Source organism: Monodelphis domestica, chromosome 2, assembly GCF_027887165.1.
Source record: "Monodelphis domestica isolate mMonDom1 chromosome 2, mMonDom1.pri, whole genome shotgun sequence".
Lineage (NCBI taxonomy): Eukaryota > Metazoa > Chordata > Mammalia > Didelphimorphia > Didelphidae > Monodelphis > Monodelphis domestica.
Window position 1 is genome coordinate 459,483,078 of NC_077228.1, and position 26,001 is coordinate 459,509,078.

Below are 26,001 nucleotides of genomic sequence, written 5' to 3' on the forward strand. Positions count from 1 at the left end.
TGAACTATTACTAAGGTTGGAATGATATTAATACTGTGTAATTCTGGAAAGACCACTGATCGAGTTGTCCATATATAATGGTGACTGTATGGCCTGTCTTCTTTTTGAGTAGCCTAGATGTTGGGAGAACATATTTCCTATAATTAACATATTTTCTGTTTCTTAGGATTTGAAAGAATTGAAGAATATCTTAGTTTTGGGATCCAATAAACTCAAAGGCTTTGAAACCTCATTGCAATATATACCACTTTGGACTTGTTATACATACTATTGAGGTCTTCCTTTAGGGGGAGAAATTTTCATAGCAGGTCTATGCCTAGTTACAAATAACCTAGACCTATAGAGTTATTCTGCACATAGGTAAATATATTGAATTATCTGTAGTAAATACATAAGTATGGTTCACTTGGTAGTGAATGAAGAATGGTAAAGGAGCAAGCTAGGTGACTCAGTGGATAGAGAGTCAGGCCTAGAGGACCTGGGTTACGTAAGCAATTTCCTAGCTTTGATCCTGGGCAAGTCACTTAACCCCAGTTGCCTTGTTACTGCTCTTCTGCCTTGGAACCAATACTTAGTATTGATTCTAAGACATAAATAATGTAAGAGTTAAAAAAAAGAAAAAAAAATAGTAAAGAATTGCAAAAAAGAGGAGGTAGTAGGGGGCCATATGTAGCTGCTCAATGTTTACTTCTTAGACTCTTAAAAAGGTGAAGAGAATTTTTCTCCTTGGCATAGAACACTTTCATTGATTAGGAAGCTCATTCCTTTTTTGGGTAGTTCTTTCTGTATAACTTCTACCTGTTGGTTCTTTTGGACTGACATTGAATAAATTGAATTCTTTTTTCACAATCTAATCCATCTTCCCTTGAATCTTCCACAGCACCATGACATACCCTCTCTTATCTATACATATTCTTTGAACTAAATAGTTTAAATCTCAAGATAATTTTACAAGCTTCACTTATTAATACTTTAATCATTAATTCCTATTTTACTTGTAGTTCAATGAATATTTGATATTACAAATGTATGGTTATTCTTGGGGTTCAGATCACAGACAATAGATTTTCATCTCATCTTGTTTAATTCTTGGCCATACGTTTCAGTCAGTTTTCCACCTTTTGCTAGGCACCTTGTTGTATGTATCTTAATCAGATTGTCCTTCTATTGTGTCATGCTTCTTGGAATATTTTATCTTCCCCTGTTATCTTTTTTTTTTTAAACCCTCACCTGTCTTAGAATCAATATGAAGTATTGGTTCCAAGACAGAAGGGTGGTAAAGATTAGGCAATTGGGGTTAAGTGACTTGCCTGGGATCCTACAGCTAGGAAGTGACTGAGGTCTGATTTGAATGCAGGACCTTCTTTTTCCAGGCCTGGCTCTCTATTCACTGAGCCACCTAACTGCCCCTCTTGCCTTGTTTCTTATGCAGTGTGGTAATTTTGTTTGCGTTCACATACTGTGGTTTTTTTTAATCCATTCTCCTCTTATATGGTCATTTTATGCCCTTTCATGACTTTTTATGTTTCATTTCTCTGTTAATGTCTTCCAAATGTATATATTTATCTGACAGTAATTATTGGTGGAGAATTCTTGCATTTTCTTTAATTATAATAAACCTTTCATGGTCTTATAGCTACACACATTTAAGTAGTGTCATAAGGTTTATAGAGACTTTTCCTCATCCCTTATTACCTCCTCTCCCAAATTCTGCAAGCCATATACTATATAATTATTTTATAGAAGAGGATACTCAGAGAAACTATGTAATTTGCGCATGATCACATACACTGTAGTGCTTGGTTTTGGGTTTATGCTTTTATTCAGTGCCTTACTGCTGCTTCTCATCTGATTCAAATCCTACCCATCCTATAAGATCCTATTCAATCAAGTTTTACCCTTTACAGGAATTAAAAAAAAATAACCACAACCTGTTCTTGTCCACATTGATTGCTTCCTTTTCTGTATTTTTTTAAACCCATACCTTCCATCTTAGAATCAATATTGTGTATTGGTTCCAAGGCAGAAGAGCAGTAAGGGCTAGGAAATGGGGGTTAATTGACTTGCCCAGGGTCACACAGCTGGGAAATATCTGAGGCCAGATTTGAACCTAAGACCTCCCATCTCTAGCCTGGCTCTCAATCCAAATATTTAACCTTTTATGCATTCATGAAAGTACTTATAAGTTTATATCATATAATTTTAGCCCTAGATTTTATGTAAAATCTCAGAACTAAAAATAATACAATAGAATGATAAATTGGGAAAACATGTTAGAGAGCATCTCATTGATCCACATACTTAAGAAAAATTCATCATCTTCTGTGTATGTATTGATTCTAAGACAGAAGAGCATTAAGGGTTAGGCAGTAGAGGTTAAATGACTTGCCCAGGGTCCCATGGTTAGGAAGTGTCTGAGGCCAGATTTGAACTCAGGACTTCCCATCTCTGTTCCTGTCTTTCTATTCACTGAATCACTTAGCAGCTCCCTTCCAAGTACTTTTACAGTTGAAATTTCTTTTTTTTTTTTTAGGAACACATTAGGTATTTCATTTTATTTTTTTCCCATTTGAATTAGCTTATTTAGTTAATTTAGAACATAATTCCTTGGTTACAATAATCACATTATTTCCCTCCCTCCCTTCCATCCACCCTTCCTGCAGCCAATGCGCAATTTCATTGGGTATTGCTTGTGTCCTTGATCAGAACCTGTTTCCATGTTGTTGATGTTTGCACTAGGATGTTCATTTAGTCTACATCCCCAACCATATCCCTTCAATCCATGTATTCAAACAGTTGTTTTCCTTCAGTATTTTAACTCCCACAGTTTTTCCTCTGAATGTGGATAGTGGTTTTTCTTGTAGATTCCTCCAAGTTGTTCAGGGTCACTGCACTGCCACTAATGGAGAAGTCCATTACATTTGATTGTACCACAGTGTATCAGTCTCTGTGTACAACGTTTTCCTGGTTCTGCTCCTCTCACTCTGCATCAATTCATGGAGGTTGTTCCAGTCCCCATGGAATTCCTCCACTTTATTATTTACTTTCTAGTGTTTTCAATAGGAGTGCGTGTTGTATTTTTATCAGAGGCTTTTTCTGTATCTATTGAGATAATCATGTGATTTTTGTCCATTTGCTTAATATGGTCAGTTATGTGGATAGTTTTCTTGATATTGAACCATCCTTGCATTCCTGATATGAATCCTACCTGGTCATCATGAATAATCCTTGTGATGATTTGTACAGTTGAAATTTCTAAAGCACAAGAAAGAAATTAATTTGCCCAAAGCCAAAGGACTTGCTATTGGCCCAAATTGGAACTTTGAAACTAAATGTCCTGACTTCTAGTTAAGCACTCTTTGTGCTACCCTACAGTATTGTTTTTCTATTGGTTGCTTCCCCAGTGGAGGCAAATTCTTCAAATATAGTAACTGCTGCTGTAATTATGCTTATTAATAGTGCTGGGCAAATACTAATATACTACTTCTTGGTTATTGAATATTGTATATTAAATATTGTACCTGTGGGATTAGGGGGAATGAGAAAGAGAAGGCAGACACATATTGATTGAAAAAATAGAATTTAACATGAAAAGGAATATTAACCAGGCAAAATTATTATCATTTTCTCATTATTAAAGTGGTACCATTAGGAGACATTAAATGAATTCCATCTTGGAAAAAAATGTCAGCCATAAAATAAGTTAAGATTTGTTGCCAGTTATAGCATTGATTTTTAAAAAAATGCAAAATGTACTCTTATGGTAAAATTTAAATGTTCAGGATTTATTTAATTAACTGCTTAGGGTTTTTAAGCATTGTTTAATTTATTGTATGTATTTTCTTTTAGACAGGTTACTTGATACTTATTGCTGTAATGCTGGTATCTCGCACATATTGTGATGTTTGGATGATTCAAAATGGGACACTCATTGAAAGGTATTTTTCCACCCATTCAAGCTTGCCGTATTATCAAAAGAGATTCTAAATTGATACTAATTCAACTAAAGTATGTGTAAATCATCAACCTGAATATTTGCATTTTATTAGGTGTTATAAATAAAACATAAAAAAAGTTTGCAATATATTCCATCAGGAAGCAAGTGATCATTAGAAGTTATCACCAGAAAAAAGTAAACCCTTAAAAATCTTGAACCTAACACTTTTAATATATTTTCTTTATTCCTTTTCTGTAAATTCCAAATTTGAAACTATGAGACCATTTTGAATTAGTTTTACCTTAGAAATGAAAGGTTTGTGTCCTGAAAAGTTGTTGTATTTATCTTCTTATAAATTAAAGATTTTTTCTTTTATGTTTTGCTTTTAGAATAGCCTAGATTTAAATGTCCAAAAATTTTTGAGGATGTTTAACTTTTTTATCTCCTTTTTACTAATTAAAATATTTATAATAGTATTTATTGAAATATTAGGATGAAAACTATACCAAGGGTTGTGAAATAAAAACTTTTTTCCTTTGAAATACTTTGTGTTGTATCTTGGGAAATTGCTGAAAGACAGGGGTGCCAAAATTGTTCTTTTTTTCACTCTCCTTTGCCTTTGAGGATGGGGAAAATCAGCATTGCTTTTTTAAAAATAGTATTTTTATTCATGTAACTTTTACTCAAAAGATTGACTACTAAATGCATTTTGATGAAAGTGTAACTATAAGCAGCCCATACTTTTTGGCATGTAGCAGTTGTCTAGCATCTATATATCATTTGTTTTTTCCTTTACTACCTCTTTAAATAGGTGGTTTTTTTTTTAATAGAAATCTGCAGTTTGTCTTAAGACATAACTGGAATGATGAAAACAATATGTCTATCTGCTGGTATTTAATCAGATTTTATAAGCACCCACAAACCATGGGATACATATTTCTTCAGTCAGCATGCAATTTTCACTAAGACTGTAAATTACCATCTCTCTAATCACTCTATCCTTTCCTCTCCCTTCCTGCATCCTCCCTCATATTGACCTTTTGAGCTTTTCTTTTCAAGCTTGCCCTTGATTTTGAGGAAATTAGGGAGGGAGAAAACAAGAAAAATTGGAGAAAAGACCATAAACACAAAGACCAGTTCATGGAAGTTTATACCATGAATTCTGTAGGATAGTGCAAAAGAAAGAACAGTAACTAGGCCCAGAGGACTTCGGCTCTCATTTCACCTTGTATGCTCATATCACTTGACATTTGTAAAATGAGGAGATTGGGCTAAATGGTCTCTAAGGGCCTTTTATTCTCAAGTTCTGTGATCTGATGAGCAACAAAACCTTTAGTCAAATCCTCAAATATGTTTACATGAGTCTGTAATTTGTTTACTGGATTTGGTGTCCAAGGACCTGACATCTGAGTTTTGAGTCATATCTACATTACCAGAGATAAGTTCCCTCTTAGACCTTCCATTTCTTTTTTTTTTCCTTTTAAACCCTTACCTTCTGTCTTAGAATCAATACTGTGTATTGGTTTCAAGGCAGAAGAGTGGTAAGGGTTAGGCAATGGGGGTTAAGTGACTTGCCCAGGGTCACACAGCTAGGAAGCATCTGAGGTCACATTTGAACCCAGGACCTCCCATCTCTAGGCCTGGCTCTCAATACACTGAGCTACCCAGCTGCCCCACTTCCATTTCTTAATGTGTGAAATTGGATGGTTGGATTAGGTGATCTTCATTGTCTCTTTCAGCTTTAAAGGAGTGGTCCTGTAATCCTTACTTTGAGTGCTCCTGTAACATCAGTGAAATGATTCTAAATGTTTCTTTAAAGTTACAGAAACCTTTATGGAGAAAAGTAAAAAATTTCAGTTCTTTTAAGGAACATAGTTTATCCAGATCACCTTGGAAAAACCCTTCCAAGTTTTAAGAAGGCAAGCAAATTAGTATAGTGGGAACAATTCTGACTTTGGGGTTGAGGATCTGGGTACAAATATGATGTTTGACATTTATTCCGTGTGACCTTGAGAAGAACCAAGCCTTTATTAAGTGCCAGGCACTGGGCCCAAGCTGTCTACAGATATGACCTCATTTTATCCTCATATTATCACTGAGAGAGATGCTATCATCCCAGTTTTACAGTTGAAAAAACTGAGGCAAACAGAGGTTAATTCTTGTCCAGTATCATGGAGCTAATTGGTGTCTGAGCCTGATTTTGACTGAGGACTTCCTGACTCCAGGCCCTGGAAACTGTCCTCTCCTCCAGCAGCTACCTTCAATAAGTCACCTAATCTCTCAGGGCCTTAGATTCTTCAGTTATAAAAATGAAGGTACCTTTGTCCCTTCAGTTTTAGTGCTACTATCATTTAATCTAAAATTATTACTTGTTTATTACACAGCATTTTATCTTTAGGTAGATATTTATCTCATATATATGCTATATAGAGTTGTGTTTTTTGCATGACTTTTAGGATCCTTTGTATTCAGGGCATTTTTGTTCATTTTGTAGGACCTAGAGAATATTTTACAGTTTAAATTATTATAGATGTTTATGGTTATACTTTTGCTCTTATGACATTATTCCTCCTTTGTATAACTTGCTGCTGCATTTTTGGACAGCCCAACTTCTGATTTTAATATTGTTCTTTGGAATGACTTAACCCATGTTACCATGTAATTTTTAGGAATATGTTGCAAAAACTTCAAAGGGGAACTCTCCCATACATAGGTTAATTATGTTTCTCTGTAGAGTAATCTTTGTTTATATTTTCATAACATTTTGTATGTATGGTAATAAGTTTTCTGTATATGATAGAAATTGCAGAAAAATTAACCATTTGCTGTCAGTTCTTTATTAATTTAGTGGGGCTGTGGTATATTATCTTCATAAATTTGTTGTTTTCTACTACCTAAACATCTTTGCATCTTGTTTTTTTCTAGTGTAATGGTATTGCAATTAAAGAATCATCAGGTAGAAATGAAGCTCCTTTATGAAGTTGTTTGTGTTCACTTTTTATGTTTTAGGAAGTAGTGTTGCTATATATTACATATTTTTCTCAGTGGCATCATGAAACAGCATGGTATAATTAAAAGAGCATTGGACTTGAATGAAGCCAGATTATCTCATTCCAAGTCTTAGCTTCATTATTATGTGTCTTGGGATAAAGTCCTTTAACTTGGAGTCCTGGTTTCCTTGCCCTGCTGAGGTGGCACATAACTGTGGAAGAAATGCTGTATTTGGCAGCAAAGGACCCGAGTGCATATTCTACCTCTGCCACACAATCTATTATATAACCCTGAATAAGTCACATCCCCTTCCTAAGCCTTAGAGACCTTGTCTATAGAATGGAAAAGTTGGACCAGATCTCTTGTGGGAAAATTTTTAGTTCTACATCTGTGATATATGATCTGTAAAATGGAGAGTATGTCCTAGAGGACAGAGTGCTGGATCTGGAGTTGAGAAGGAAGACCTTTGTTTAAATCAGTGGTTCTCAACCTTTCTAATGCTGTGACCCCGCAATACAGTTCCTCATGTTGCAGTGACCCCAAACCAAAAAATTATTTTGGTGGCTACTTCAAAACTCTAATTTTGCTACAGTTATGATTCGGAATGTACATACCTGATATTCATTATGTATTTTCATTGCTACAAATTAAGAGGTTGAGAACCTCTGGTTTAAATCCTTCTCTGACACCTAGTTGTGTGTAACCCTATATAATTTTATTTCTATCAGCCTCAGTTTTCTTTATTGTAAAATAGGAATAGTAATAAGATTTACCTCATAGAATGTGGTTATCTAAAGTGCTTGCAAATCTTAAAGAGTTATCTAAATAACAAGTTACTATTATTGAAGAATACATATGTGTTGTTTATATATATATATATATACACACACACATGGATAGAGAGATGACAGTTCATAAAGCACTTTGTAAATATAAGGTTTCAGTGTATTTCTGTTAATTTGTGTATGTATCTGTTCAAATCTTAAACACATAAAGGTAAATAAGACCAACTTTATACTTCCTCATTTTCTCTTCCTTTGTCCTATTTTTTTTCTGTTTTTTTTCTCTCCCTCAACTCTTATTCCTTATTTTGAGTGCCCACTATATCTTCAGCTTATCAGAATTCAAAATTAGAATAACAATTTATGATTTTATACTGGTTGATTGACTTACATTTTTAGTGTAAATTATCTTTAATTATAAGTTTGAGCAAGAATTTGAATTTAAAACATTATCTCCAGATGTGTTAAAGATAATTTTGTCAGCATCCTAAGAAATTACAAACCTAAGAAGTAGATAAAATAATCTTAAAAAGTTATCTTTTTGGTTAAGTGTTGGCTGCCAGGGAGATTCCTGAAATTTTACTATCCACAATCCTAGATCTTAAGATAAATCTGATTCCATCTTTATAGATAAACTGACAGGATGAGAAAGGGTTCAACAAAATTTTTGTTAGTGGTTTTTCCAAACTACCTGGTCCCCCTAGCCTAATGGAGAGGATATATATATATATATATATATATATATATATATATATATATATATATATATATATATATATATATACATACACATATATATATACACACATAGATGACAGTTCATAAGTTTGAAATGGGAATAGCTATAGCTATTGGTTATATTAGAGATCTTTTGATCATTTTTTAGATGAGGAAAGTACAGTCCTGAGGATTGATTAAGTCACTTGGCAAAGGTCACATAGCTTGTTATTAATAGACCTGATGAGGGTAGAAGGATGTGTATCTTTCAGGGTCTAGCACTTGCACCAGCACAGGTTGAAACCCTGGTGCTAATCTTTGGCTTCATCCTAGTCCTCAAGGTTCTCAAGATACGTGTTTTGTTTTCCTGTATATTTAATGTACTATATACAGATACAGGCATTACTGTACAGAGGTATTATTACAGAAGGTTATATAAAACCAAAAGTGGGAGTTTAGTACTTGCCAGAATATTGCCTTATTCTTGTACTATATAGTTCCCCCATCCACAACTTTTTAGTCCTGTTTTACCCTCCTTCAGATACTTATATCCTGAAACATACTTATTGTTTAAACTGAATTATATTTTATTTTCTTACTCTTCATTTATCACATATTTCTTTTCTTGCTATTTGCAGTTAAAAATATATAGTGTGCTGTCTCCTGAAACAATATATTTCTTCAGATCTAACACTAGCTTTATTTGCTTTAGACTTCTTCCTTTTTAGCATGGAATCATACACTTTTGGAACTGGAATAATCTGAAAGACATCCAATTCAGCTTCTTCATTTTTACAGATAAGGAAACTGAGGTGCTAAGAGTCAAATCACTCACCAGAGGTTACACAGCTTGTTAGTAATAGATCTGGTACTAAAACCCAGGCCTTCTGATTACCAGTTAATCACTCCCAATTCTACTGAAGTTTCTGTTTGTATATATCTTGGGAGAATATGCTGTGATTGGTAAGATTCCCAGTGGTGATATTTACATTTGTCATTTAGTTTTTATTTAAAATAGTTTTAGATTTCAGTTCCTTCCTTTTTTTGTGGCAGTAGCCCTGTAAAAGAACAATATATTTGAATTAAGTTCCTAATTTGAGCCTCAATACTCCTTAATCAATTGTACAATTTGCAGTTGTACAAGTTATTGATTATGGAGTGAAATGAAGTGTCATTTACTGGGTTGCAGATAACTGAGTTAGTCTTAAAGAACAGTTAAACATTATTGATCTTTTGGATCCCCTGCTGTAGACATTAGACGTCAGAACTTTTCTTACCTTTTCAAGTTAATTTTTAAAAAGAATTTAATGTCACTTTTCAAGTACTCTTGTCAATTCTTATAATAATCATTTTGGATTCAGTTTTTTTAACACCATAGCCATCACAGATACTTTTGAATTTATGGCTTTAGTAACATACCGCTTTAGGATTTTCGTTGCATTAACATTACAAGCTTGAGAATTTTGATCAATGAGCAGTAAATTATTTGGAAAAAAATGTAGTAATGCTAACGTTACCTGCTATTTTAACAGCAATTCAGATGCTGTGGTCACTTTTTTTAGTGCCCCTCTCAAAAAAGATTAAATTATAGTGGACATAAACGTCAAAGAGTACTCTAAAAGGAACTTGACATAGTTCTTGATATGCCTTATTTTAACATCTTATTCTTTACATCTTTAGGTTTCCTTATCAATAGCTAGCTAATGCTTTTGCATTACGTACCTTAAGGCAGGATCCTGTTTAAAGAAATAAATTCTAGTTCTTTTCAAATTATAGAAAAAAATCCCGAGTTCTCTACTGCTTTTGAAATTTCTAAGCATTTAAGTTGCATTTTTTTGTCAAACATTCTAAAAATAAATGGGAAACTTTTTGTTTTAAAATTGATTTTTATTGATATACTTTGTTTTTCTATCACTTACATTTTGTATATCCCCCTCTTCCAGGGAGCAATTGTCTAATAAAATTAAAAAAGGAAGAAAACAGAAGTTCAGCAGCAACATTTTGAAAGTCTGACATTATATACAGTGAAACTAAGACTTTTAAAAGTGATTATAATGAGACTTGTAGGATTTTAAAAAAAATTAAAGCAATTATTTTTTCTTTTGCAGTGGAATAATAAGCAGAAATAACATATTATTCAAGAAACACTTTGTAAAGTTTATAGCTGCCACCCCAATGGTAAACCATTGCTTAAAACAATAAGCATGCATTTATTATGTTTTATAATAATGTGTGTTTCACAGCTTGAGCATCACTAAGGCACTTTGCTTTACATAAATTTCAGCCAAAATTGTTAAGCTTTTTGTTGTCTTCAGTGTTTTATGTTCCTAATGTTCTTATTAATGTAAATAACATTTTATTCTTATTTATTTTATTAGTTTTCATCACAGTCAGTGTATTTATATTTTTTGTATTTCAATATTTGAGAAATCAATTTAAAACTTAGTCTTAATTTTAACTTTAGTTCCAAAAATTTAGCTTCTCATAATTTCTAAATGGCAAATATTTTGACATTAAAGATTTTGTTAATAATCTTGGCACTATCATTTTCCCTTGTTTACTTTGTTTTTAGGTAGGTTTTGATAGCTTTATAGTTTTCAATTCCAAAGGAAGCCATTAAATATAATTCTTCTCTTTAATACATAACTTTGAAAACATAAACTACACTATATTCATGGCCAGTAATGTTCTTAGATACCCACAGTGAGTAAATTCATTTAATTCTAAAATTTTACCACTTCTTTGAATCATAGAAGTGGAAGAGAGCTTATGCTGGTACTTAATCTTAAATTCACATTTCACAGTCTTTCAGTTAGGTAGATGAAACTCCATAAAAATCTCCATAGAATCAGCTCTGTCTTGTATCATAGTTACCTATTTTCATGTTTAATAACTTCATTTTCCCCTCTCTCCAATAGATAGCTTATATCTATTTTCTTGTGCATATTCTCCAGTAGACATTGAGAACAACTGGTTGAATTTCTTGTTAAATAGGGAGCCAAGTATTTCATTGGGTAGAACTTTGGACGTGGAGTCAGGACGACCCGAATTCAAATCTTGCTTGTCACGTACTATCTGTGTAACCTTGGGCAAGTCATTTAATCTCTGCCTCAGCTTCCTCATCTATAAAATGAGGATAACAGCACCTACCTTACAGAGTTGTTTTGAAGATCAAATGAGATGATATTTCTAAAGCTTTGCAAACCTTAAACTTCTATGTAAATTCCAGCTATTTTTATTATTACTGTTGCTATTATAACTTTTTCCCCAAAGGTAAAAACCCTTTAGCCAAGGATGTTCTCAGTTGTTTGAATCAAATGTTAACATGTCAATAGTCATAATCAGGTTTTTGTTTTTGTTCTTATTTTTAAAGAAAATGTTTTGTCATCTTTTTACTTATGGATTCTTTGGATAATTTAAAATTCTCCAAAGTAAATCAAACAATGTACAGAGACTGCTTAGTATGATGATTTGCTTCATTTGCAACTAACACTCTGCATGTGGTGGTTTGCAGTGGTATCATTGGTCGCAGCAGAAAAGATTTCAAGAGGTATTTGTTCAACTTCATCGCTGCCATGCCTCTCGTAAGTGTACTTCTTTAAAAATCAGGTTTGTGTATAAATTTTTAAAAATGATTTATTATGAATAGAACTTTTAAAAGCTGTTCAGACTTATTATAGACTTAATCTTAAAAATAATTATAATCATCTCTTTATAATATCTAGGAAAATTGTAGCTCCTTCAGTAAGACTTATGCTACAGTTACATTTCACTGTACATGTAGGATAGGACCTTAAAATTGGTACTTTCTATTTAGAGTGGCCAACTATGTACTATAAAGCCTACAAATCTCAGTTGATTGGTTTTATAGAAGATTCAATTTGATTTACAATCTAATTTTATTTAACTACTTGAATAAAATATAAATGTAATTTTTTGTATTAAAAGGGGAAAATATTTTTTCTTAGCTCCTTTAGTTTTTATTTTTTACTTTTTCAGTGGTAGGAATTTTAATATTCAAATGAGAGTAAAAGGAGAGACTACCTATTAAATATCCATTATAAAATAGAGTTTTAAATGGTCAGAAACCTAGATTTACTAAAGATTTGAGGGGGTTAAAAAGTAAATGGGAAACTTATAGCCTCTTATATCATTCTTTTAAAAGTTGAAGTAATTGTAGACATTATTAATCTTGGGTTAAAGACTCAGCCAGAAGACCGATCTTTAGAATTCATGCCTTTGAGAAGTTATAAGGAAAAAACAGAATCCTCTTGAGTAGATCCAGAAAGCATATACATGTATCCCCTAATAACACAATAACTTTAGTAAAATTGATGAAATAGGAATGAAATTGACATTTATATGTTTAAGTGAAATATTGAGCTTTTTGGGGGGGGAATTCAACTGAAAGTCTATCAGATTTTTCCTTTGTGTCAGGGATGCTGATAGTTTTACTAGTAATATTCTATAGAATTCTGCTTTCATGGTTGTTGGAAGAACTTCTCAGCATTCTACTGTGATTCACATTGCATTAATATGACAATTATAGCTAACTTCTCTAGCAAGACAGATGCGAAGACATAATGGAATATGATTTTTCTATGTCTTTGTTATCTACTCTTTCTACTTCTTTCTCTGTATCCTCTTGGGAGAATATATCAAAATTTGTAGTGAAAATAAGACTGGATATGCAGAATTCTGTTTTACTGCCAATTTTTAAAAAAATGTGAATTGATGGGTAAAACTATTTTAGTGAACTTGACAATATTTTATAATTGCTACATTGTATTCCAACTAAAATGAAAGTTTATTGCTGTGAATTAGTATACTGTTTCTGTTATTATATCTTGGACATATTAGAGACATTTCCTCAATATTTTCCTGAGCACTTCTGAAATGCTGGTGTTTAAGAAGACAAATATTACTAGGCCTGTAAATTTATCTCTTTTGTTATTTGAATGCAATGAAATATAAACAATCAATAAAATTTTACTTTTTTTTTCCCCAAAAGGAATGCATTAGATATTTAGGGTTTTTATTTTGGGGGACGAGGGAGGGAGAATTAAGACCCAAAGTGAAATTATTTTTGGAAAAATAAAAACAAAGATTTGACTCTTAAGGAAGACCATCAAAAGAAAAAGAACTAAACACAAATCCTAAAGTTTACCAGAAACCCAAGTTTTTATTCCATGTTCTGATAATAAAACATCAACTCATAATGGTTAGATATTATAGATATTAAAATGTTGTAGTTTTATAAAATTGGGGTGAATGAGGTAAATATCAGGTTAAATTGCATGGGATTAGGATGGCAATGAAGATCCCTTAGAATATGCTTTTGATCTCTACCAGATTATCCTCCAAAAAACTATGATATAAAACCTTAAATTGAATTCTGGAGCCACATAACATCACACAAAGACAAGGTAAAGTAATTTGTTCAGCCCAAAACAACTTAGAAGGCCAACATAAAGGCTCTATCTAGTCCACTGGGGTGGATATGGAGTACAAAGCAGTATTCTAGATCAGGCTCCACTGCAGCAATGGACCCTGGGTGCAGCTGAAATAGTACTAGAGGCTTTTGGAACTGTTAGCCACAGACAGTAAAGGGGGATTAGACAATGGTTCAGAAAAATATTACAGAGGTCCCTTTGCTTATTCTTGGTACAAGACTTTTTTTTTGCTCTTTCCATAAGTAGATCCAGGAAGCAGTCCTGGGGCATGCTCTAGGGGAAGGAGGAGCTCTCTAGCACACACCAATGCTTATGGCCACAGGGGTGCAGGGGATCCTAGTCACAGTTCCAAGGCAGAAAAGAGTTCTTGTGGTTACCTCTAGACCATAGCACTGGCCTAGAGAGTATCAAACACATCTCTCCTTATATTTTACCACCTTGGAAGAACTGAAAGCAGATAAGATTCCCAGAGCCAGCTCTGAAAACAGTTGCTCAAAGAACCTGAAGCTTGGAACAGTGCTCTCTTTGCCTCAGTTCCAGATCCCAATTTTAATAGTTTTTTTTAAATTAAAGAAAAGAAAAAGAATGGAAAATGAGCAAACCAACCAAAAAACCTCTCAACATAGAAAGTTATTTTGGTGACTGGGAAGACCAATCCAGAAACTGAGAAGAGGACAAAAAAATCAATACTGCTGTATATAAAGCCTCTAAGAAAAATGTGAATTATGAAAACATGAAACCAAAAAAAGAATTAGTGGAGGAGCTCAAAAAGAATTTTGAAAATCAAATAAGACAGGTAGAAGGAAAACTGGGAAAACAAATGAGACACAGGAAAATCATGAAAAATAAAGTCAATAGCTTATTAAAGGAGGGACACAAAAAAATGAAGAAATTAATACCTTTTTAAAAAAGACACAAAAGTAAAAAAATCCTGGGAAGAGAAGAACTCCTTAAAATGCAAAATTGGTCAAATGGAAAAAGATATACAAAAATACACTTGAGAAGAACTTTTTGAAAGGTAGAATTGGCCCTTTGTAAAAAGAGGTACAACAATTCAGAGGAAAAGAACTCTTTACAAAATAGAATTGGCCAAGTGAAAGAGGTACAAAAACTCACTCAAGAAAATAACGTTTTAAAAATTAGAATTGGATAAGTAGAAGCTAAAGACTCCATGAGACATAAATAAATAATTAAAGCCAAATAAAAAAATGGAAGAAAATGTGAAATTTCTCATAGCAGCTGACCTGGAAAATAAATCCAGGAGACATAATCTAAAAATTATTAGATTACTTGAAAGCCATGGTAAAAAAGAAGATTAGAGACCATCTTTCAGGAAATCATCAAAGAAAACTGTCCTAATGTTCTAGAACCAGAGGACAAAATAGAAATTGAAAGAATACATCAGTAACCTTCTGAAAGAGATTCTAAAAAGATAACTTGGAGAAATATTATAACCAAATTTCTAAACTCCCAGGTCATGGAGTAAATGTTGCAAGCTGCCAAAAGGAAGCAATTTACATACCATGGAGCCACAATCAGGATAACACAAGACTTGGCAGCTTCAACATTAAATGATGAGAGGGTCTAGAATATGATATTCCATATGGCAAAAGAACAAGAACTTCAACCAAGAATCACTTAGCCTGCAAAACTGAGCATAATCCTTCAGGGGAAAAAATGAGTATTCAATCAAATAGAGAATTTTCAAACATTCTTATTAAAAGATCAGAGCCTGAATACAAAAATTTGACTCAAATACAAGACTCAAGAAAAGCATAAAAAGGTAAACAGGAAAGAGAATAAAAAAAATTCAATAAAATTAAATTGCACATCTCTACATTGGGAGTTGATTATTGTAATTCCAAATAACTCATTATTAGGGTAGTTAGGAGGAGTATATATAGAGGCTAAGTATGTGAGTTGAATTTAATGGGATGATATAAAAATAAAATTAAGGCATGAGAAAGGAATGTATTGGGAGGAGGGGGAAGGGAATTATCTCACATAAAAGAAGCAGGAAAGAACTTTTACAGTAGAGGGGAAGATGGAGGAGGTTGGGAGAAGATCATGTGAACCTTGCCCTCATCAGAATTGGATCAGTCAGGGAAGAACTAACTTAATCAGTTGGGTACAGAAAGCTATTTTACCCTACAGGATAGGACCAAGGGAAGGGGATAAGAGAATGTGGGGTGGGACTTGATAGAAAAGTGGGCAAATTGGGGGAGATGGTGGCCAGACACTAAACAGGTAGAAATAAAAAGGAAAGTAATACACAGCAATCATAATGGTACAATTGTTTTTTACAAATCTCTCTAATACCCCATTTCTCAAATACATAGAAAAATGAGTCAACTATATAAGAATACAAGCCGGGGGTAGCTGGGTGGCTCAGTGATTGAGAGCAAGCCCCTGAGATGGAAGGTTCTGAGTTCAAATGTGACCTTCCTAGCTGTGTGATCCTGGGCAAATCACTTGACCCCCATTGCCTAGCCCTTACCACTCTTCTGCAAGACAGAAGGTAAGGGTTTTTAAAAAAAAAAAAAGAGGAATACACGCCATTCCCAATTGATAATTGATCAAAGGACATGAACAAGCAGTTCCCAAAGTAATTAAAACACTATAGATATGCAAAGAATACCACTCTAACTCACTATTAATTAGAGAAATGCAAATTGTAACAACTCTGAGATACTACCTTATACCTAATAGATTAGCTATCATAACAAAAGGAAAATGACAACACTTGGAGGGCTGTGGGATAATTGAGACACTAATGACTATTGGGGGAGTTGTGAAATGATTCATTCTGGATAGCAATTTGGACCTGTGCCCAAAGGACTATAAAACAGAACATAACTCTTTCACCTAGCAATACTCTTGTTAGGTTTGTATCCCAAAGAGATTTAAAAAAAGGAAAAAAAAAGAGGAAGGACCTAAATGTACAAATAAAGCAACTTTTTGGAAATGGCTGATTAAGTTACATATATATATATATATATATATATATATATATATATATATATATATATATATAATATGATTGTAATGGAATACTATTCTACTATAAGAAATGGCAGGTAGGACGAGCTCAGAAAAACCTGGTAAGACAACATGAATTGAAGCAGAGTGAAATAAGCAAAACTGGTAAAACATTGTACATGGTGACAAAAATACTGTACAATGAGAAACTGTGAATAACTTAGGCATTCTCAACAATACAGTGATCTAAAACTATCTCAAAGGATCCATGATAAAAAAAAATCATCTGCTTCCAAACAAAAAGAACTGATAGTATCCTAATCCATACCAAAGAAATATTTTTCACTTTCTTAATTTTTAAAATTTGAATTTCCTTTTATAAAAGAGTTAATATGAAAAAGTGTTTTATGTGATTGCACATGTAAAATCTATAAGAGATTGTTTAATCATTTTAACTAGTAAGGGAGTGGGAGTAGTGAGAGTCCAAGAGTGAGGAAAGAGGGAGAGAATTTGAGACTCAATATTCTTTGAAAAATGTTGGAAACTTTTTATACATGTAAATAAAATTTACCAAAGAAAAAGAATATGCTTTTGCTTTTCCTAGTAAAAATGTCTCCCTGCCATTTCTAGAGGAGTCTTAGGATCAACAGGAGGAAGAGACTGACTTTACTCATTCAGGAACTGTGTAATCTGACTACACTGCATATGTCCCAAGCCCCTTTTGATTCTGCATGTGCTCACATTTCCCTTATGTTTAAAATTAGGTACTCCTTTTGCTCTCCATCTGCATTTACTGGTTTCACCAGTCTTTCTATATGTAGCTCAAATACTGCCTTCTCATGACATTTTTCTTTATCTTCTATCCAGAAATTCTTTTTCTTTTTAGATGTTATTTTTATATGAATTTATATTCTCTTTTATCTGTTACTTGCATTTTTCAGATATATATATATATACATATATATATATATGCCTTGTGCCATATTATAAATTCCTTTAAATCTAGAACTCTATTTTATTTATCTTTGTGAATCCCTTAGCTCCTAGAATAACAAATGTTGAATACAAATCTGAAGGGGAGAGCATCTTTTGAAATTCATGCCTGTTTGAAGATAACTAGTGCATTGTTTGTGGAGCTATGGATCACTAATATTTCGCAAATAAAATGTATAAAATATTTGTAGACTTTGACTCAGAGGTTCTCTTGCTAGGCACATAACACAGGAAAGTCATTGATAGGAAGAATGCCTCCATATGTACTAAAATAATTAGAGCAACTTTTTTTTTTTTGTGGTAGCAGAGAACTGGAAAGAAAGAAAGTAGATGTCCATAGTTTGGGGAATGGCTAAACAAATTGTGGTACATGATTGTATGCAATGTGACTGATGTAGGAAAAGACAAATATGAAAAAGAGAAACATGGAAAGACTTACATGAACCAATGTACAAAAGTAAGGAGAGGCAAGAAAACAACATATACACTATGCCTGCAACAATTTAAATGTAAAGAACAATAACCACAAGACAACTGCAAATGGATGTTGTAGAATTACCTAGATCAAGCATAGCCTGAAAGAAGAGATATGAGAAGATAACCTCCTCCCTTGAAGAGGTGAGACGCCTAAGGATATACATTAGAGCTAAAATTTTCAGAAAATTTCCATGCATTGATCAATTTTGGTGATTTCCCCCTTCTCTTCTCCCTCTTTGTCTTTAAAAAAATGCTTTGTTATATGGGTTGGCTTGGAGGGGAGAGGAAGAACATTGGGAAAGATTCTTATAAAAACCAAAATAAATGAAATTTTATTTTTAAAAAATTATGCCCTCTGGCTATACGGCCAACTGATAGCACTACACTAACCTATAAGAAATGCTACTTTTCTTTTTTTATTTTCATTATTTATTTATTTTTTGAGCCCATACCTTCTGTCTTAGAGTCAATACTGTGTATTGGCTCCAAGGCAGAAGAGTGGTAAGGGCTAGACATTGGGGGTCAAGTGACTTGCCCAGGGTCACACAACTGGGAAGTGTGTGGGAACTGGGAAGAGGTCAGATTTGAACCTAGGACCTCCCATCTCTAGGCCTAGCTCTTAATCCACTGAGCTACCCAGCTACCCCTGAAATGCTACTTTTTTAGTGACTTATTTATATTGAATCTAATTCTCTGGTTTCACGGGTCCTTGAATTCAATTCCTGTAGTCTAATTTCCTTCCCTATTTTATCCACTCACTATTGTGACCATACCTCATAGTTAGTTGGAATGTTCCTTGCCCTCTGTTCAATATTTTTTGCTTTTTTTTTTAATTCCAAGTGAAAAACTTTATCCCTGTTAAATTTCATCTTGTTAGCTTTAGTTCTCCATTCATATCAGGATAATTTTGGATCTCAGTTCTATTGTACAACATGTTAGTTTTCTTTTGGCTATGTCTGACAAATTTGATACACCTATTATCTGTCTTTACCTCCCAGAGTTGTGAGAAGTGCACTATGTTAACCTAAAGTGCTATGTAAATGTGAGTTTCTGCTATTATTTCATAAAATTCCTACTTTGATCCTCAGTGTGGCATGGAGATAATTCTGGGTTCTCCAGGGCTATACTTGGGGGACACAAACAATTACCACCAACAAGGGAAGACTTCAAGAATGGATTATATGGCAAATTTTTCTGTATCAAGAGGAGAGCAGGAAATTTCAGTGATGCGTATCACCAGAGAGTTGACTCTCCATTCATTAATATTTGTCATGGTAAACCATAAAATGTATGAAAAGGCAAAATTGCTGTCTATTCTTTGTTGTCTCCATGATGACAGTGTGTAGTGGCAGATGAAAGGCGGTATAAGATGCTAAGAACCACACAATTCTTGGACTATATAATAATTTTTTTGTTGTTATTTGTGATATGTTATCTTTGATATTTGTCATGGAGTTGGGATGCCACTGGAGGAACTTAACCAGAACCCTGGAAAGGATTAAAACCAACAAAATTTAGCTGTAAAGAAATGCTAAGTAGAAGTTCTCAGGGAATCTAGTGAAGGCATTGCATTTATTTTCATTGTGTTCCTAAAGGCAGAAATGAACTTCATTTCGTAGACAAATTGGTCATTTTACAGTTCTCAAAATAAACATAAAAAGATTATGGTGAATATATATTGGTATATGAATTAAATGGAACAAAATAATAAAGTTTTTGGATTTTTACAGTAGACTTTACACTTTTACATTAATAAAACTTCTCATGTGCAATGTGTCCTTTCACTGGAGTTATTCTTATTAACTTGGCATTGGGTTTATAAGATTTTGATACATTCTTTAATTTATTATGAAACTATACTTTGTTAATATTATTTTTCAAGTCAATTTGATTATAGCCCCTAGGGTTTTTCTCCTTTTCTTTTGAAAGTTTTTGTTTTTTATTTAATTTTTTTTTACTTTCCAAAAATTCTATAGGTGTTTTTTTTAAACCCTTACCTTCTGTCTTAAAATCAATACTATATATTTGTTCCAAGGCAGAAGAGGGGCATGGGCTAGGCAATGGGGATTAAGTAACTTGCCCAGAGGCACACAGCTGGGAAGTATCTGAGGCCAAATTTGCATCTAGGACCTCCCATCTCTCAGCCTGGCTCTCAATCCACTGAGCTACCCAGTTGCCCCTCCATAGGTTTTTAAATGGAGTTTAAATCAAGAAAATTCTTATGCCACTGAGGGATGTTTTTATCTCCACCTCCTGGATTTTTTTCTTGGCGTAGCATTGTGCAAAGTTATGTTGTATTCCCTCTCCATTTCAGAATTTCTATGATTCTGGAACAATTCTCCTTTGTATAAAGCAAATTTATTTAAGTTCATCATCCCCTCAATGGGACCAAGACTTCCAGAGCCACTAGAAGTTTAAAAAGAAAAAGACCTAAACATTTTTTAGATGGATGTTTTATAGTCTAATGAAGATGCCCAGCTCTTAACAGCTCACTTAGATCCTTCTGTTAGCCATTGGGTATTGAATGAAAAAGTTAATTTAATTAGTTCCTTGTTCCAATCTCCATTGCTCCAGTTATTGAATAGGCTTACTCATTTTTATTCATACAGTAGTTAGCTGCTTTTTTTTAAGTGGTGGTCTTATTCTTCTTTGAACTTTAGGAAGCCCACCCTATGCTATAGAGGAATTATTAATAACTTGTCAATCAGTCAGGTCTGTCCAAAGATCTTTTTGCTTGTTTTGTAGTGAATAATTAAGGTGTTCTGCAGCAATAGCTTGCCAGTTCTTGATCTATACTATTTCGTATGCTTTAATAAAACTGATGCTATTTCTTTGTAGTCTTGAGTGATTATCCTGGCTCTATATTGGTAGTTTATTCACTTCTTGTCCCGTCTTAGGCCTATGTCATCACTTCCTAGCCATCTCCATGCCCTTCATATTGCTATGTATATCTTTCCGTTCCATCTCTTGCTCTGAGAACAATAATCAAATTAGTACTACCAATCCTGAAAAAGTCATCAGTCAGTTGCCCTATTATTTTAGTCACCTGTGCCCTTTGTTTCACTGTAACACTCCTCCCTAGTTGACATTCCCATACGTATTCTTTTCTCCAATTAGAACATATTTCTGGAGAAAAGGAACTATTTTGCTTTGATTTTTTTTCTCTAGAGCAAAACACAGTGCTATCCTATACTAGATTATATACTAAACTATCATGTGCTATAATAGAACATATTTACTCATCTGACAAAGAAATAACTAAAGTTGGGGAGTCCATCCTAATCTAGTATCATCAGGTCAAAATCATACATTCTCAGTTAGTCTCATGTCAGAAACACATGCATTATCATTATTGCCATATGATGTAACCATATGAAAATAATTCCTCATGTTAAGTTATTTGCACATGACTTGTTTCAACTTATGCATCAATCAATATTGGATACAGAAAATTATATCTTAGATACTGCCATCTTATACTTGGATATGCAGTGACTTCAAGAATACAGTTTGAAGGCAATGAATTTGGCTATTAACAGGCTTCTCTCTGTACAATTAGATCAACTTATTTGAACAGAGTTAAAAATCAATGGCAAATTTAGGATAAAGACAAGGTGATGATATTGTGATTAGAGCTTTTTTAAAACCTTTACCTTCCATCTTAGAATCAATACTGTGTATTGGTTCCAAGGCAGAAGATCAGTAAGGGCTGACCATTGGGGTTAAAGGACTTCCCTCAGGACACACAGGTAGGGAGTGTTGAGGCCATATTTGAACATTAGACCTCCCGGTTCTTGGCCTGGTTCTCAATCCACTGAACCACCCAGCTGCCCCCTCTAATTGAGTTTTAAAATGGAACTGTGAGGAAATAGACTTTCACTTATGAGATCACGTGTATCAAACAAATTTCTCTTTCTAACTTATATAGAGGGAGATGAAAATAAGTAGAAGGAAAAGTAAAGACAGGATGAAGAAAAATATAATCATAACAATATCAGTGTGATGAAATGGTCCACAAAATAGAAGAGATTAGAAAATAGGTTGGTTGATAGGCCTGGAGTCAAGGAGACCTGAGATTCAAATCCAGCCCCAGGCATTTATTAGCAGTGTGAACTTGGGCAAGTCACTTAATCACTGTGCCTGTTTTCTCAGTTGGAAAATAGGACTACCACATAACTCCTATCAGTTGTGAGGACCAAACAATATATTTGTAAAAAACTGCTTAGCATAGTGCCTGACAAATAGTAGGTGCTATATAAATGCTAACTTATTTTGGCATAGTACAATGGATAGAGCCCTGGACCTGGAGCCAGGAAGACCTGAGTTCAAATCCTGTTTCAGATAGCTGTAGCTGTGTGACTGGGCAAATCACTAAACATTTGTCTGCTTCAATTTCCTCAACTGTAATATTACCTACCTCCCAAGGCTGTTGTGAGAATCAAATGAAGTAATATTTATAAAAGCACTTTCATAGTGCCTGGCACATTCTAAGTGCTTTGTTGTTGTGGTTGAGTCATTTTCAGTTGTATCCAACTCTTCTTCACTCCATTTGGGGTTTTCTTGACAAAGATACCAGAATGGTTTGCCATTTTTTCCCTCCAGCTCATTTTACAGTTGAGAAAACTGAGGCAAACAGGTAAATGATTTGCCCAGGGTCACATAGCCAATAAGTGTGAGACTGAATTTGAACTCTGGTCTTTCTGACTCCAGATCTGGCATTCTATCCACTGTCCCATCCTAATACTATCTAGTGGGAAAAGAGCTGAATATGAAATTCAAAAACCTCTTTTCAAATCTCGATTCTAGCATTTAATAACTTTATGACCTTGGACAGATCATTTTACCTTTCAGAAACTAATTTTATTCATGTAAAATAGGAATAGAAATACCTACATTATTCCTCACATTTAATTGATTATTCAAGTAATTAATGTAATATGTTAAGTGTTTTGTAAACTTTAAAATAATAATAAAATAAGCTGTTATATACTTTGTCCCTACTGCTCATTAAGCAACAATAAATATCAAAAAAAGGAAATTAGTTTTCTATAACTAGTTCTTAATGATCCCCTCCAACTCATAGTTTTAGTTATGCTGTCTTTACTTTCTATTCTCCAGTGATCCTTTTAGTAATCTTTTCTAGAATTTGACTGGGAGTTGACATCCATTTCATTGTTGTACAATTTGAAGTATTTCCCCCCGCTCCCTTTTAAAATTCAGGATAATTTTTGCCTTCAGTTTTAGGGCACCTCATCCATTCACCATGATTTTTCAAGTTCCTTGACATCAGTTTAGCAATATATTCCCGTACTTTCATAGTGCCCTTGGATGTATTTTGTTCATACCCAATGTCTAAGCTGATTTAGGCTTGGTAGGGTACTCTTTTCTAGCTTTCTTACCTTGAGTTGCTATCTCTCTCTTTTTTTTCAATCTTCTCAAGATCATATCTTTGGGAGAGAAAACTAAAGCAAAATGGGAGTTGGGAAGGAATCTAATGGTTCTTTCCCAGAAGTCTTTCTCTTCAGCATGTTAGGATTAACCAATTTCTACCTTCTTTTAATTCTTCTTCCTTGATGTACTATGTTCCCCTGCTTTTAGTCCTTTTCAGTTTACATTTTCCCTTGCCTCCCCATATACTTTAAATGTAGGCATTCTCTGATGCTCTGTCTTCTGTGTTCTTTATGTTGTTTCTCTTGGTAATCCCATCTGGTTTTATGGCTTCAACCCTCTAGTCATATTGATCTACTTGTGCCTCAAGCTAGTTATTCAACCTTCAAAGATGATGTTTTTGCTCTAGTTGTCTTGTATGCATGCAATACACTTCTTCCTTACCTCTGCCTCCAAGGTATCACAGTCTATAGATACCTGATCAGTCTTCTCCCCTAAATTATCTTGAGAGGGAGGAAAGGAAAGACAGAGAAAAGAAAGTCAATTTGTTATGTCTCTGAGGGAAGAAAGGAAAGAAATTGGAAGACATTTATTAAGTACCAGCTTTTTGCCAGGCACTGTGCAAATATTATCTTTTGAGGCTCAGAACGAGATAAGGTGCTCTTGTCGTCATTTCCTCCATTTTACAGATGAGGAACATGAGGCAGACAGATTTAGTGATTTGACCAGGATCACACAGTTAGTATGTGTCTGAAGCTGGAGTTGAATTTAGGTCTTCCTGAGTCTGGTAAAGTCTGTGCAACCTTAAACTGTAACTCTAGATGTGCATGTGATGGAAAAATACTTGGCATATACAAGCTAAAAAAAACAATGTGGATATTTGTCTAAGTCTCTTTTTCTCCAGTGCTTAGAACCAAACACATAGTAGACTCCCAGGGCTTTTATTGAATTCTACTTTTCTTCACATATTCTGTATTCTAGCCTCTGCCCATTGCTTGTTATGACATTTCATCCCTCACCTACTTGCCTTTGGAGCAGTTATCCTTCACGTCTGGAAAGCACTCCCTCCTGACAGCTGCCTCAGAATCCCTGTTTCCTTCAAAATCTTCTTGTAGTTTTCTATAGGAAGCCTTTCTGACCCTCCTCCACCCCAATGGCCAGTACCCTTTTGCTTTGGCATGTATTTTGAATTGTATTTTCTATATACATGTTATTTCCCATCCTCCAATAAAATGTAAACTTCCTGAGAACAGAGACTGAATTTTGTCCTCACTGGGCCTAATAGTGCCTAGTATATGATAATACTTAGTGAATTTTTATTTACTTGAATTCAGCCTACTCTTGTGAGCATCACACCTGACTGTATTTGAAGCCTCAGTCTCTCTTCCAAACTTAAGACCTGAATTTTCTCACTGCTGGGTATCTTTCCAACACACCAAATTCCACATGACCCAACACTAAACTTTTCTTTGGGGGGCAAAAAAAGGAAAGAGGAGATTAACAACTTTCCCTCTCTTACTTTTTTTTTTTAAACATTATTTTATTTGGTCATTTCCAAACATTATTCATTGGAAACAAAAATCATTTTCTTCCCCCCCCTCCCCCCATAGCCGGCGTATGATTCCACTGGGTATCACATGTGTTCTTGACTCAAAACCATTTCTGTATTGTTGGTATTTGCATTAGAGTGTTCATTTCGAGTCTATCCTCAGTCATATCCCCTCCACCCCAGTAGTCAAGCAGTTGCTTTTCTTCGGTGTTTTTACCCTCACAGTTTATCCTCTGCTTGTGGATAGTGTTTTTTAGATCCCTGCAGCTTGTTCAGGGACATTGTCCCTAATGGAGAAGTCCATTACGTTCGATTGTACCACAGTGTATCAGTCTCTGTGTATAATGTTTTCCTGGTTCTGCTTCTTTTGCTCTGCATCACTTCCTGGAGGTTGTTCCAGACTCCATGGAATTCCTCCACTTTATTATTCCTTTTAGCACAATACTATTCCATCACCAACATATACCACAATTTGTTCAGCCATTCCCCAATTGAAGGGCATCCCCTCATTTTCCAATTTTTGGCCACCACAAAGAGTGCAGCTATGAATATTCTTGTACAAGTTTTTTTCCTTATTATCTCTTTGGGGTACAAACCCAACAGTGCTATGGCTGGATCAAAGGGCAGACAGTCTTTTATCGCCCTTTGGGCATAGTTCCAAATTGCCCTCCAGAATGGTTGGATCAATTCACAACTCCATCAGCAATGCATTAATGTCCCTACTTTGCCACATCC

General features: G+C 34.2%; 1 protein-coding gene across 4 annotated transcripts in view; it reads left to right on the forward strand.

The window, feature by feature from the left end:
- ABCD3 (ATP binding cassette subfamily D member 3) overlaps nucleotides 1-26,001 on the forward strand; it is a 130,721-nt gene that overhangs the window by 71,777 nt on the left and 32,943 nt on the right. For 3 of the 4 annotated variants that reach the window (XM_056819110.1, XM_056819111.1, XM_007485000.3), the window contains 2 exons: nucleotides 3,850-3,938; nucleotides 11,942-12,011. In XM_056819110.1, coding sequence (XP_056675088.1) covers nucleotides 3,850-3,938; nucleotides 11,942-12,011 — 159 coding nt within the window. Of the gene's footprint in view, nucleotides 1-3,849; nucleotides 3,939-10,535; nucleotides 10,606-11,941; nucleotides 12,012-26,001 lie in introns of all 4 variants that reach the window. The other variant, XM_007485001.3, reaches the window with a different exon arrangement.